Below are 13,995 nucleotides of genomic sequence, written 5' to 3'. Positions count from 1 at the left end.
AAATCTTTCCACAGTTAACAGGAAGAGCGACAACTCATTACAGTATTCGTACAAAACGATAAAAAAAATGAAGACTTAAGATGAAAAATCAAATATTTTTTTTGGTTTAAGTAAGAACAATTTTCGAAGCTAATAAACAGCGGCGAATGGAAATTCTGTGGAAAAAATGGGGAAACACCAGAAGAATCTCATGTGCCACAAACTTTAGTATGACTGATATTAGAAAAACCTCAATTATTTTTCGATTAACTCTTTTTTAATTTTGTTTTTTTTTATATTGTTTGTACATTTTAGTCTTTGTTGAATATAATTTTGATTAATAAAAACTGATATTGTATGATTTTTATTCCTATCAGTAGTTTAAATGTGCGTAACTAAAACTAAACATGTTAATTGCTCTAATGATCAACCACTTGCCATTTCTTGGCACGCTATCGCTAAAAATCGAACTCGACGAAAACCTCCCAAGTGTAATTAAACTCTATACTCCTAGTGTGTAAATACATAATGAATTTAAAAAATAATATATTGGCTGTTAAATACGAGCCCTAAAAACTATATGTTGGGACAAGGTCATATTATGGAATTATTGCCCTGGTTTTTCAAAATGTCTGAAAAATATATGTTTAATTTTTTAAATATAAACATAGCCATATATCCTAAACAACTTGACAATATTTTTATGAATTTGTAAATCAATCCATATTTACGGTAGCGGATTTTGTTCATAAAAGGACAAATTTGCTGACAACTAAATGTTGGGACAAGTATTTTTAAATAATTAATATCATCATAGGCGGCTTTGCTATAAACTTCACAAATGTTGCAAACTGTTTACTTCAGCATTGACAGCTTGTAAGTGACTTGATACTTTGTGTAGCGAGATTTACTGTAAGAAATTTTAATTTTTTTGATTTTCAATTTTGTTAATTTAATCCAAAGTAATGGTCCGTGGAAAAGCTACAAATCAAAAACTACGCGAAATTATTATTCGTCAATACAGTACGGGAAAAACAATTCGAAAAATTTCTGATGATTTAAGTATTCCAAAAACTACGGTCTTTAATATAATAAAAAAATACGGCGAATCTGCCAACGTAGAAGTTAGAGGTAAATGTTCGGGAAGGCCAAAAGTTGTATCTCAGAGAGATTTATGAAATTTAGTAAAAATTTGGAAGTCTGCGAGAAGAAGTACTCTTCGCGAAGTAACAGTTAAATGAAATACTGTAACTGGTTTAAATATATCAAGAGAATGTTGCCGAAAATATATCCACAAATGCGGTCTGGGGTTTTACAAGGTAAACTTTATTTTGTGTGGATAATCAATTACCTGAAGATTATTGATACAAATTCTTATTTAGGACAAAGAAAAACCGCTACTGACAAAAATTCAAAAGAAAAATCGCTACAATTGGGAAAAATCTAAATTATCGTGGACACAAAATGATTGGAATAAGGACATATTTAGCGATGAGTCTAAATTTGATGTTTGCGTTGGAGATCGTCGAAAACGAACAATACGAAATAAAGCAGAAGCATTTCATAAAGATTGCTTAAAGAAGGTTGTTAAATTTCCTAAGGGGATTATGGTTTGGGGTTGCATGTCAGCAAGAGGTTTGGGCAAATTAAATTTTTTAGATGGCATTAACGCCCAAAAATATCAACATATTCTCGAGACCTCACTTTTGCCTAGTGTTCAAGAATTGTTTCCAAACGAAGACTATATTTTCCAGCAAGATGGAGCATCGTGCCATTCAGCAAAATCAACTAAAAATTGGTTCGGTAATAATAATATAAAATTTCTATCCCATCCTTCAAGTAGTCCGGACCTCAATGTTATAGAAACTGTGTGGCATAAAATGAAGCAATATTTAAGAAACCACCCTCAACAAACAATATTTGATTTGCGGACAAAACTGCAGGAAATTTGGGATAATTTTTCTCCTCAAATGTGCCAATCTTTGGTAAATACAATGCCATTAAGAGTTCAGGCAGTTGATAAGGCGAAAGGTGATGTAACTCCGTATTAAACAAATTTCTTGTTGTGCTGTCCCAATATTTAGTTGCCAGCAAACTTGGCTTGATTTTGTCAAAATAAGCTATTATCAAAACTGATTTGTTTGCAAAGTTCTAAAAGCTCACCGTAAAGAAGATATTTTGGTAGGTGGTTTCCTTACATCCTGCATACGTAGCCAGCTTAACTTAAGCGGGATTTGGTAATCATATTCATATCTAGACATAGGCTCTATCTAAGAGAATGTACCAGGCTTATTATTAATTATTCTAACTGGTATAGCATTATTGTAAGTAAGTAAGTAAGTAATATTGTAAAAGTCATTTGGCTATTTTTCAAGTTTTTATTTTGTATAATGTAGTATTCTGAACCTACAAACCTTTAAGCATCCTTCTGACAGTGCCATTACTATAATATACAGAGCTACTCATGTGTCATTATTTTTCCACAAAATAAAACACCTCCAATGGCAAGGCCGGGTATTTATGAAATTTTACGTAAAAATTGAAATCAAAAATATGTTCGACAAACTAGAAGATTTTTAAAATTAACTAGATTTTAAAGACATATGGCTTTATTATATATATTATGGCTTATTATTGCTGATAAAGATCATTGTACAGATGCTAATAATTTAAAATTGATCGGAAATGTACAGGCAATTATAAATAAATAAATATATGCCGTTATTGTCAAAAAGAAATTCACTTTGTAGACAAAGGTAATGTAAACAAACAAACAAAAGATAATACAAAACATTATACAAATAATATTGTCAGTCTTATTGTTTAAAATAAACATTTATAAATGTTTATAATGTCAAAGAACAAAAAAATAAAAATAATATTCAAAAATATTTAGCTAGTTTATAGTAAAATATCAATGACCTCTAAATAAATTAATTTCGATGTCATTAGTAAATATAGCAATAGCAAACATTAGACCAGTGTTTACAAGATCAAATTTGATTTTCAAAATATAATTCATTTACGGCGTAGAAAGCCTTGTCTAGTAAATAAGAGGTAATGCTTTGCGAAATAAAGAAAATGATGTTATGGATTTGATTTCAAATGGCAGGTGATTGTGTATTTTTTTCGAGTTGTATAATATTGAATTATTAATTATTAATAGCTTTATCAAAGAAACTAAGCGCTGCCTGTTTTGCGCTAAGATCAGTTTCTAAGGAACTTAACTTCTCAACCTCTAGAATAGCCTATTATGCCCTTTTTGAGTCACATCTTCGTTATGCCCTTCCATTCTGGGGTACTTGCTGCGCAACAAAATTTGATCGTGTTTTCATACTTCAAAAGAGAGCAGTTCGATATTTATTGGGACTGAACAGTAGAACTCACTGCCAGAATTTCTTTAAAAATTTGAAAATACTGACTCTTCCTTCTTTATTCATTTTTGAATCCGTTTGCTTAATCCGCAAGCACATATCTGCTATTCCCGAAAGGCCATCTCATAACTATCCACTTAGGAATGCAGAGCACGATCTTTATCTGCCAACCCCGAGCTCAGAACTAGTTAAGGGTTCAATACTGTACAATGCCAAAAAAATGTACAATCATCTGCCTTTGAATATCAAATCGCTTTCATTCTTTCCCGCATTTCGCAGGCTCTAAAATCATACCTATTGAGAGAGCCCTATACGCGGTAAACGACTTTTTTGTTGATGTTTGATTATGAACAATTTTGAATTTTAAAATTTTGATCATCTCACACACTGGTCAAAGGTCAAGTATTTAATATTCCATAACTTTAAAGTTATATCTATTTACTGCGTACTGTTCTAAAATTGTCCATGTATATTCTTTTTGTAATTTTAAAGACTTAAATTTTTTTGAATTGTATTATTTGTATTGTGTATTTTTCGTTGTTTGTATTTTTTTGTGATTTTGTTGTTTGTGAGTGCTTTGTCGATGAAGCTGTTTTGGCTTTTTGCACAATAAAGCGTTGTTTGTTTGTTTGTTTGTTTGAACTTTTAACTAACTCTGAGCGTGGGGTAGGTAGATAAAGATCTTGCTACGCGCAGTCAAATTGAGTCGCACAACACGTACCCCAGAATGAAAGGGCATACCTGAGGTGCGATTCAAAAAGTGCATAATAAACAGTTCTAGCCACTGACAAGTTAAGCTCCTTTGAAACAGATCTTAATGCAAAACAGGCAGAGCTCAATTTCTTCGACAAAGCTTCGATATGTATGTCCCATTTCAGAGAATTGTCTACAACAAGCCCTAAGAATTTTGCAGAGAGACATTATTTTGATTGTATTATTGTATTTATTTATTAAATTAGATGTATATGAGAGCGTCAAAATAAAAAAAGTGTAAAGATAATATGAACATCAGGCACTGGTCTAAGTTTTTCTAGTTCTTTGTTCCTATTGCCCTAGTCTCGGTACTTAATTGTGACTCTCGGTTGGTTTTGACTCGCTTGGATAGTTTTATCACTCTTGGTCGGTATGAAGTGAGCGCCTATATAATAGACTCAATTTGTAGATATTAGTTTAGTTTTAATCATCCGCTATTGATGCTAACATGGTTAGTGAAACGCGCGTCCAGTGCAAAAGTAACCTGTTTTGATGTATTATGGTGAATTAGTGTTTTATTTTCCTGTTGTAACCCCAAATGTTCCAACCCTCAACTGAAATACACGGGACCAAAACAGGCAGTATCGGAGGAAAGTACTAGCTAATATAGAATTGTCCTTGTTGATTGCCGGCTCTCTGGTCTCTCGACTTGGTAATAAATAAAGCAGTCACGCTTATATTGATCTTGCCGTCGCATGTATATAATATAGAGTTCTAAATAGGTTTTACAGAAAATAAAAAAAAAATTATCTTCTGTGAATCATATTTTATTAAACTCAAATGAATTTTGTTTAGTCCTGCCCTGTCGAGCACCATTAACAATGCTAACCATTTACCTGATAGCGGCCGGCGTCGGCGTCACGTGACCGCCTCTGGATTCGGCCGGATTTTATACTTGCTTTCCGTCGCCTGGCACCGGTCCAGGCCTTATCCAGATCGCCGCCTCTCTCAAATTAAATTCTAACCCGCTGTAAAATCGTCCCAATTCGTATCGTTGAACTGGATTTACGAAAGCCCACGACAAATATTTCCGAGTATTTTTCTTGCACTCTTATTTACATTATAGTGTCATCTACAAATAATGAACCAATCGAAAGAGTAACTAATTACACATATTTGGGTACTACGACTACGATTAATGAGCAATGGGACCACTCTGTAGAAATAAAATGACAAATAGAAAAAGCAAGAGCCACTTTCGTTAGAATGGGAAATTTGTAGTAAAAAAGAGTAATTATTAAGTTTTTGAGATAAAATACATTTTTCGTAAGTTTTTACACTGCCATTTGCCAATTAGTAGAGTCATATCAATTCTCTCTGCTATAGGATAAGTTTTTATTTTCGGCAAATTTCTCAGAATTTTTTCGTTTAAACTGACACAAAATTATAACTAGTGTTAAAAGGAAACAAATTTGACAGTAACGTCAGGTGTAATTTAACCACCTGAGGTTTTATCACAATCAAAATTACACGTGATATACAGGGTTGGTCACCACATACGACACGGAGTATTGTAGCTAAACGATGAGATTTTTACAAATTGTAAGTATTGGGTTCGATGAAGGACTATTAGAGGTACAATTTAAAAATAATTTTACAAGATACAGATTGTCCCAAATAAGTAAAAAATATCAAAGTTGTATTTTTTAAATGGAACACCCTGTATATTATTACATTTTTAGTTTCTGCGATTAAAATAAAGGTAAATTTGATTAAGGTTTATTATACTTAAACCTTACCGTTTTTGAAATATTTTCAATTTTGTGAAATTGCAGTAAAAATTTTAAGGCTTCATTTCTCCAAGGGTATCAAAGTTTTTAATACTAAAGATTTACTGAAGTTTATTTACTGATCAGTTATTGTATTGCAATAATAAAAATAATACTACCTTATACAGAGTGTCTAAAAATTTATTTTAAATAATTATTAGCTTCAAACGGCAATAACTTGTTTAATTTAAATGGAACACCCTGTATATTTTACGAGAATCAGATGCACAACTTAATTGTCTATCAAATTATATTTACCATTTTGTACCTATCTCTTTAAGTTTCCGTAGAAAATGCATTTTCTTGTAATTTAGAACATATTTATCAATATACCCATGGAATATTAACATTTTAGATTATTTTTAAAGATGTACCAGATTTTTAAAGAGTACAGATACTAATATTGTCGATATAATTTGTTTATTTCATTAAAAAATAAAAAAAACTGTTTAAATATTTGTTAAAGGGGACCAATTAATATGATTCCAGCTGTGATTCCAGTATTCAAACTACATTAACTGACTGTTTGCGTTGATTAATAATAATTGCTCCAAATACTAAAAAACTGGATTTTGTATGGGCATTAGACAGTGTGATAAAAAGTAACACCTTAAAAATGATATTTCATTTTTTAATAAATGCTTATTTATAACAACAGAGACTTTAATTTGATAAGTTATTATTATATTGATTTCTGACTCAAATCCACATTTATTTATAATAATTTATTAACGAACACAATTAAGTATGTAATTAATTAGTATATGGGCGGAAATAATGGTGTTATATTTAATTAATGGTATACTCTTTTATAAAGATTTAAATAGTTTTCTTTTTGCATACAAATGGGCTAGTAATATTATCGTTTTGCTAAAAACGATAATATTACTAATCTGTACATTTTGTACATTTGTTGCTTTAAAAACAATCTAAAATGTCAATATTCCATGGATATATTGATAAATGAGGTCTAAATTATAAGAAAATGCATTTTCTACGAAAACTTGAAGGGATAGGTAAAAAATGGTATAATACAATTTGATAGACAATTTAATTGTGCATCTGATTCTCCTAAAATATACAGGGCATTACTTGTTTAATTTAAATGGAACACCCTGTATATTTTACGAGAATCAGATGCACAATTTAATTGTCTAACAAATTATATTATACCATTTTTTACCTATCTCTTTAAGTTTCCGTAGAAAATGCATTTTCTTGTAATTTAGAACTTATTTATCAATATACCCATGGACTATTGACATTTTAGATTATTTTTAAAGATATACCAAATTTTTAAAGAGTACAGATACTAATATTGTAGATATAATTCGTTTATTTCATTAAAAATAAAAAAAAACTGTTTAAATATTTGTTAAAGAGGATCAATTAATATGATTCCAGTATTCAAACTACATTAACTGACTGTTTGCGTTGATTAATAATAATTGCTCCAAATACTAAAAAACTGAATTTTGTATGGGCATTAGACAGTGTGATAAAAAGTAACACCTTAAAAATGATATTTCATTTTTTAATAAATGCTTATTTATAACAACAGAGACTTTAATTTGATAACTTATTATTATATTGATTTCTGACACAAATCCACATTTATTTTTGCATACAAATGGGCTAGTAATATTATCGTTTTGCTAAAAACGATAATATTACTAGTCTGTACATTTTGTACATTTGTTGCTTTAAAAACAATCTATAATGTAATTCCATGGATATATTGATAAATGAGGTCTAAATTATAAGAAAATGCATTTTCTACGAAAACTTGAAGGGATAGGTAAAAAATGGTATAATACAATTTGATAGACAATTTAATTGTGCATCTGATTCTCCTAAAATATACAGGGCATTCCATTTAAATTAAAGAAGTTATTGCCGTTTGAAGCTAATAATTATTTAAAACAAATTTTTAGACACTCTGTATAAGGTAGTATTATTTTTATTATTGCAACACAATAACTGATCAATTAATAAACTTCTTTAAATATTTAGTATTAAAAACATTGATACCCTTGGAGAAATGAAGCTTTAAAATTTTTACTGCAATTTCACAAAATTGAAAATATTTCAAAAACGGTAAGGTTTAAGTATAATAAAACTTAATCAAACTTACCTTTATTTTAATCGTAGAAACTAAAAATGTAATAATATACAGGGTGTTCCATTTAAAAAAATACAACTTTGATATTTTTTATTTATTTGGGACACTCTGTATCTTGTAAAAATATTTTTAAATTGTAGCTCTAATAGTCCTTCAACGAACCCCAAACTTACAATTTGTAAAAATCTCATCGTTTAGCTACAATACTCTGTGTCATATGTGGTGAACAACCCTGTATACATTAATTATATCTATGCCTTTAAATATAGGTTATTCTGTAAGCAAAGAAAATATTGTGTTTGTGTATGAATGTATTTACATTTCTAATCGAAGTTCTGTGTCAATCATTAATGGCAAATTATAATAATCTAATATTCGTAATATCGAAAAATCCACTTTAGTATCTATTCAAAAACAATACCGAAAAATATAGCAATATTATCATTAATGATTATATACATTGTTATTCCCGATTGCTGTTAAAATTTTGAGAGTATTGTTTTCTAGTTCTTTGATATGTAAATTTGCGTGCGTTTCTTATAGGAGTTGAAACATGATTATTTAGATTTATATATTGTGATATCTTGTAAAAATATTTTTAAATTGTAGCTCTAATAGTCCTTCAACGAACCCCAAACTTACAATTTGTAAAAATCTCATCGTTTAGCTACAATACTCTGTGTCATATGTGGTGAACAACCCTGTATACATTAATTATATCTATGCCTTTAAATATAGGTTATTCTGTAAGCAAAGAAAATATTGTGTTTGTGTATGAATGTATTTACATTTCTAATCGAAGTTCTGTGTCAATCATTAATGGCAAATTATAATAATCTAATATTCGTAATATCGAAAAATCCACTTTAGTATCTATTCAAAAACAATACCGAAAAATATAGCAATATTATCATTAATGATTATATACATTGTTATTCCCGATTGCTGTTAAAATTTTGAGAGTATTGTTTTCTAGTTCTTTGATATGTAAATTTGCGTGCGTTTCTTATAGGAGTTGAAACATGATTATTTAGATTTATATATTGTGATATTTCCGTCCATTTTGTGTAAGTATATAACTAATTTTTTTAAGTTATCTAGAAAATTATACAGGGTTGTTCACCACATACGACACGGAGTATTGTAGCTAAACGATGAGATTTTTACAAATTGTAAGTTTTGGGTTCGATGAAGGATTATTAGAGGTACAATTTAAAAATAATTTTACAAGATACAGAGTGTCCCAAATAAGTAAAAAATATCAAAGTTGTATTTTTTTAAATGGAACACCCTGTATATTATTACATTTTTAGTTTCTACGATTAAAATAAAGGTAAAATTTGATTAAGGTTTATTATACTTAAACCTTACCGTTTTTGAAATATTTTCAATTTTGTGAAATTGCAGTAAAAATTTTAAGGCTTCATTTCTCCAAGGGTATCAAAGTTTTTAATACTAAAGATTTACTGAAGTTTATTTACTGATCAGTTATTGTGTTGCAATAATAAAAATAATACTACCTTATACAGAGTGTCTAAAAATTTATTTTAAATAATTATTAGCTTCAAACGGCAATAACTTGTTTAATTTAAATAGAACACCCTGTATATTTTACGAGAATCAGATGCACAATTTAATTGTCTATCAAATTATATTATACCATTTTTACCTATCTCTTTAAGTTTCCGTAGAAAATGCATTTTCTTGTAATTTAGAACTTATTTATCAATATACCCATGGACTATTGACATTTTAGATTATTTTAAAAGATGTACCAAATTTTTAAAGAGTACAGATACTAATATTGTCGATATAATTCGTTTAGTTCATTAAAAATAAAAAAAAACGTTTAAATATTTGTTAAAGAGGATCAGTTAATATGATTCCAGTATTCAAACAACATTAACTGACTGTTTGCTTTGATTAATAATAATTGCTCCAAATACTAAAAAACTGAATTTTGTATGGGCATTAGACAGTGTGATAAAAAGTAACACCTTAAAAATGATATTTCATTTTTTAATAAATGCTTATTTATAACTACAGAGACTTTAATTTGATAACTTATTATTATATTGATTTCTGACTCAAATCCACATTTATTTATAATAATTTAATAACGAACACAATTAAGTATGTAATTAATTAGTATATGGGCGCAAATAATGGTGTTATATTTAATTAATGGTATACTCTTTTATAAAGATTTAAATAGTTTTCTTTTTGCATACAAATGGGCTAGTAATATTATCGTTTTGCTAAAAACGATAATATTACTAGTCTGTACATTTTGTACATTTGTTGCTTTAAAAACAATCTAAAATGTCAATATTCCATTGATATATTGATAAATGAGGTCTAAATTATAAGAAAATGCATTTTATACGAAAACTTGAAGGGATAGGTAAAAAATGGTATAATAAATTTGATAGACAATTTAATTGTGCATCTGATTCTCCTAAAATATACAGGGCATTCTATTTAAATTAAAGAAGTTGTTGCCGTTTGAAGTTAATAATTATTTAAAGTAAATTTTTAGACACTCTCTATAAAGTAGTATTATTTTTATTATTCAACACAATAACGGATCAATAAATAAACTTCATTAAATATTTAGTATTAAAAACATTGATACCCTTGGAAAAATGAAGCTTTAAAATTTTTACTGCAATTTCACAAAATTGAAAATATTTCAATAACGGTAAGGTTTAAGTATAATAAACCTTAATCAAATTTACCTTTATTTTAATCGTAGAAACTAAAAATTTAATAATATACAGGGTGTTCCATTTAAAAAAATACTACTTTGATATTTTTTATTTATTTGGGACACTCTGTATCTTGTAAAAATATTTTTAAATTGTAGCTCTAATAGTCCTTCAACGAACCCCAAACTTACAATTTGTAAAAATCTCATCGTTTAGCTACAATACTCCGTGTCGTATGTTGTGAACAACCCTGTATAAGATATTTAAGTATGTGTTCAATGCAGTATCTGGAAAAGTTATTATTTCGATATTAAAAACATTGTAGCCGCTTGGCTTGCAAACAAATTCTTTGCCAACACATTTCCACTTTCGTGTTTTGATATCGGATTTCTTGAAATTCGCGTGGGTTTCATCATTTTTCATTCGCTCTCATAAACTGTTTCGATTGACAGTAAATAGCCTAAAATATTAAGAGGTACTCGAATATTTACTTGTTATGATGTGGCCCAAATTGTACCTGTCAAATTTATAACAAATTAATGTAAGATTAATATTTTTTATAAAAAATGTTGTTTGTTTTAGGTTACGTGAAAATGCATACAGATGGTAATAAGAAAATTGTATCTATAAGTTTCGTACTAATAATTCTTATCATTATGGTAATAATCATTCCATTTGTATTAATATATGAAGACGAAGAAAATATTAATACGTCATCTTTATATTTAAATCAATACAATAATACAATAGATACTATAGAATCATTTACAATCCATGATGACATCGAAAAACATAGTGCATTTTTATCTATAAATTCAGATAAAAATAATATCACAATAAGATCACTTCAAATCTATCAAAACTTTACCTATAATGATGACAACAATGACACTTTATGTCAAAATAAATACGAATGTAGTATTGCTTGTATTGGAGGAAATATACCAGATGTTGTAAGGTCAATCAAAAATATCACAATGGAGAAAGTATGCTAAAATATTTTAGATTTACTGACTAAAATAATTACATAACTTTTTTAGGATAGTAACTGTACAGGATCTTACAAACTTAGACTATTCAAAACACAGTTTGTTAACAACACTATCACAAAGGGATGGTTAAGCTCACTGAAGAATATCTCCATTGAATTGCTTACTATAGCAAAAACAGACCTGAAAGAATTGGGGTCTGCCTCATTTTCAGGGATTCCATTTAATAAATCTTTGTTAAATTTAAGTTTAGTTGAAACCAAGATATGCCATCTTAATAAGCAGTCTTTTGATGGAAGCTTATTATCATCTTTTGCTTTCGAATTTTCTGCTTTGGGGCAAAGTGTTGATGTTGAAGAAGATTTACTTAACGATACTGCACAGTACATTGAGTACATTTCATTTAATTATGCACTAAATAATGTAGAATCTCTAAAAAACCTTTCTGGAAAAGCTTCAAGTTTTAGTAAGCTTCAAGCATTAAATTTAAGCTACAATAGCTTGACTATGATTCCAAATACTCTATTTCTAAACAGTCCAAATCTTATATCATTAAATTTATCATACTGTGGAATTCAAGAAATAAATGATAATACTTTCAATAATCTGAGAAAACTTCAGTTACTTGATATAAGCAACAATGATTTGGAAACTCTGAAGGAAAGTTTATTTTTTACGTTGAATAATTTGCTTACACTAAATATTGAAAATAATTCTCTCAAATGCGATTGTGATTTAGAATGGATCAAAAACTTCTTGAACAACCAGAAAAGTCAAAATTTACCAAAGTGTAGATATAATTCTACGTGGAAGGGTATAAATGAGTTTGAATTTTGTCCTGAAAGTATTTTTAGTACGTATAGTGATGAGTTAGTACCAACTTTACCATCTACAGAAGGAAAAAACAGTACCGAGTACATATTTTTAACAATTCAATGCAAAAATTTGAAGGACTGTTCATCTGACGATGAGATGGTGACAAAAAACTCAATTAAAGAAGCTGTTTTCAAGAAAAGGAACATAAATTACGTAATTTCAGAGACGGAAAATGGGTCTTCGTATATTATCCGTCTAAAAGGTGATCTACAAAGTACTGACTATCTTATCTGGACCAACACAAATGACGAGAATGATTATGGATGCGTCTACGAACTTGATGACGATGATATTACCATGAACTTAGCTTTTGACACTACCTACACTATTTGTATAGCTTCTAATGATAGTACCGATTCATTTTCTGTTATTGTAGAAGACTGTAGTGCACTAAAAACTCTACCTCCGTGGTCTGAAAGAACATTGCTCTATAAAAATCAGGAGTTAGTTTTAATATCAAGCATTATTTTTTCGTTTATATTTACCATCATACTGACAGTTGTAGTAACGTATTTTATTATTAAAAATAAGCCTCAGTTAATAAGAAGTAAGAAAAGAGTTGTTGAAATTGGTAAAGAGGGTCATAGTGACGTTTCGGGAATATATAGTCTAAATACTTGCACTGATTTGCCTGATAGGAAACCTAGTGCTCTGTCATTATCTACTACCTTGGAAGGATATCTTACGCCTAAAATGTGTACAGGAAAAATACTGCATGCGGTGTATGAAGGAATGGATTATGTGAGGACTGCAGTGGAGAATAAATATAATGATGTGTATGAAGCTCCTCCTTTACCACCAAATCATCCATCAGAAAGAAAAAAATGAATTTAATGCTAAAAAAATCCATAATTTTAGGTGTATTCCACTGTAAACCACTGTAAATTAAATAAAAAAGTTTAGTTGAATTAAAAAAGTTATTGACTTATTCTACTGAAACCTTCAAGTTATACCTTTTCCACTTCCAATTAGTTTAATAAAGAAAGGAGTACAGGGTATCCCATTTTAGTTGAACTCATACGGTATCTGTGTTATTAATGAAGATAAAAAGGTGCGGTTTGCACAAACCTATACCACTTTTTTGTCAAATGGAATATTCCGTAAACAAAATTTACATAGCCCTCCTCGTTTCTGATCCCAAGCAGCATTTGGACGTCGGGACAACGTTGTGTCACGCGACCAAACGTCGGGGCGCAACGTCGGCACAACCTCGTGCCAACCCTAGTCTGCACTAGTTTGGAGAATAATTTTTGGGTCGAAACGACGTTGGATACCGACGTTGGCTAGCAGCCTAATTTAGTACAAACTGCAACGTTGTTTAAAATCCTAATTCACAGAAATACAAAACTAATATGGCGTCTAAGTCGCGTTTTATCCTAAATTGGGATAATTATAGTAAAAATATTATATTTATAATTTAGTTAG

General features: G+C 29.2%; 1 protein-coding gene across 2 annotated transcripts; it reads left to right on the top strand.

Annotated features, from left to right (window-relative positions):
- The first annotated feature begins 5,287 nt into the window (after nucleotides 1-5,287).
- LOC115886682 lies at nucleotides 5,288-13,472 on the top strand. 2 transcript variants are annotated; one of them, XM_030905941.1, is made up of 3 exons: nucleotides 5,288-5,372; nucleotides 11,288-11,691; nucleotides 11,746-13,472. In XM_030905941.1, exons 2-3 carry the CDS (start codon nucleotides 11,299-11,301, stop codon nucleotides 13,396-13,398), a joined length of 2,046 nt encoding a protein of 681 aa, XP_030761801.1. In that variant the 5' UTR covers nucleotides 5,288-5,372; nucleotides 11,288-11,298; the 3' UTR covers nucleotides 13,399-13,472. The 2 variants fall into 2 exon arrangements, with proteins under 2 accessions (XP_030761801.1, XP_030761800.1); XM_030905940.1 differs by lacking the exon at nucleotides 5,288-5,372 and adding an exon at nucleotides 8,908-9,064.
- The last annotated feature ends 523 nt before the right edge of the window (nucleotides 13,473-13,995 follow it).

The sequence above is a fragment of the Sitophilus oryzae genome, unplaced genomic scaffold, assembly GCF_002938485.1.
Source record: "Sitophilus oryzae breed Bouriz unplaced genomic scaffold, Soryzae_2.0 scaffold_494_pilon_pilon, whole genome shotgun sequence".
Lineage (NCBI taxonomy): Eukaryota > Metazoa > Arthropoda > Insecta > Coleoptera > Curculionidae > Sitophilus > Sitophilus oryzae.
Note: the sequence above shows the minus strand (reverse complement) of the source record. Positions and strands in the feature narration are given on the sequence as shown.

Excerpts from the sequence above, each read along its gene's own strand:
- LOC115886682 (XM_030905941.1), top strand. The coding sequence starts at position 11,299 with ATGCATACAGATGGTAATAAGAAAATTGTATCTATAAGTTTCGTACTA. Across the intron at positions 11,692-11,745 it reads AAAATATCACAATGGAGAAA|GATAGTAACTGTACAGGATC; the intron begins GTATGCTAAAAT and ends TAACTTTTTTAG.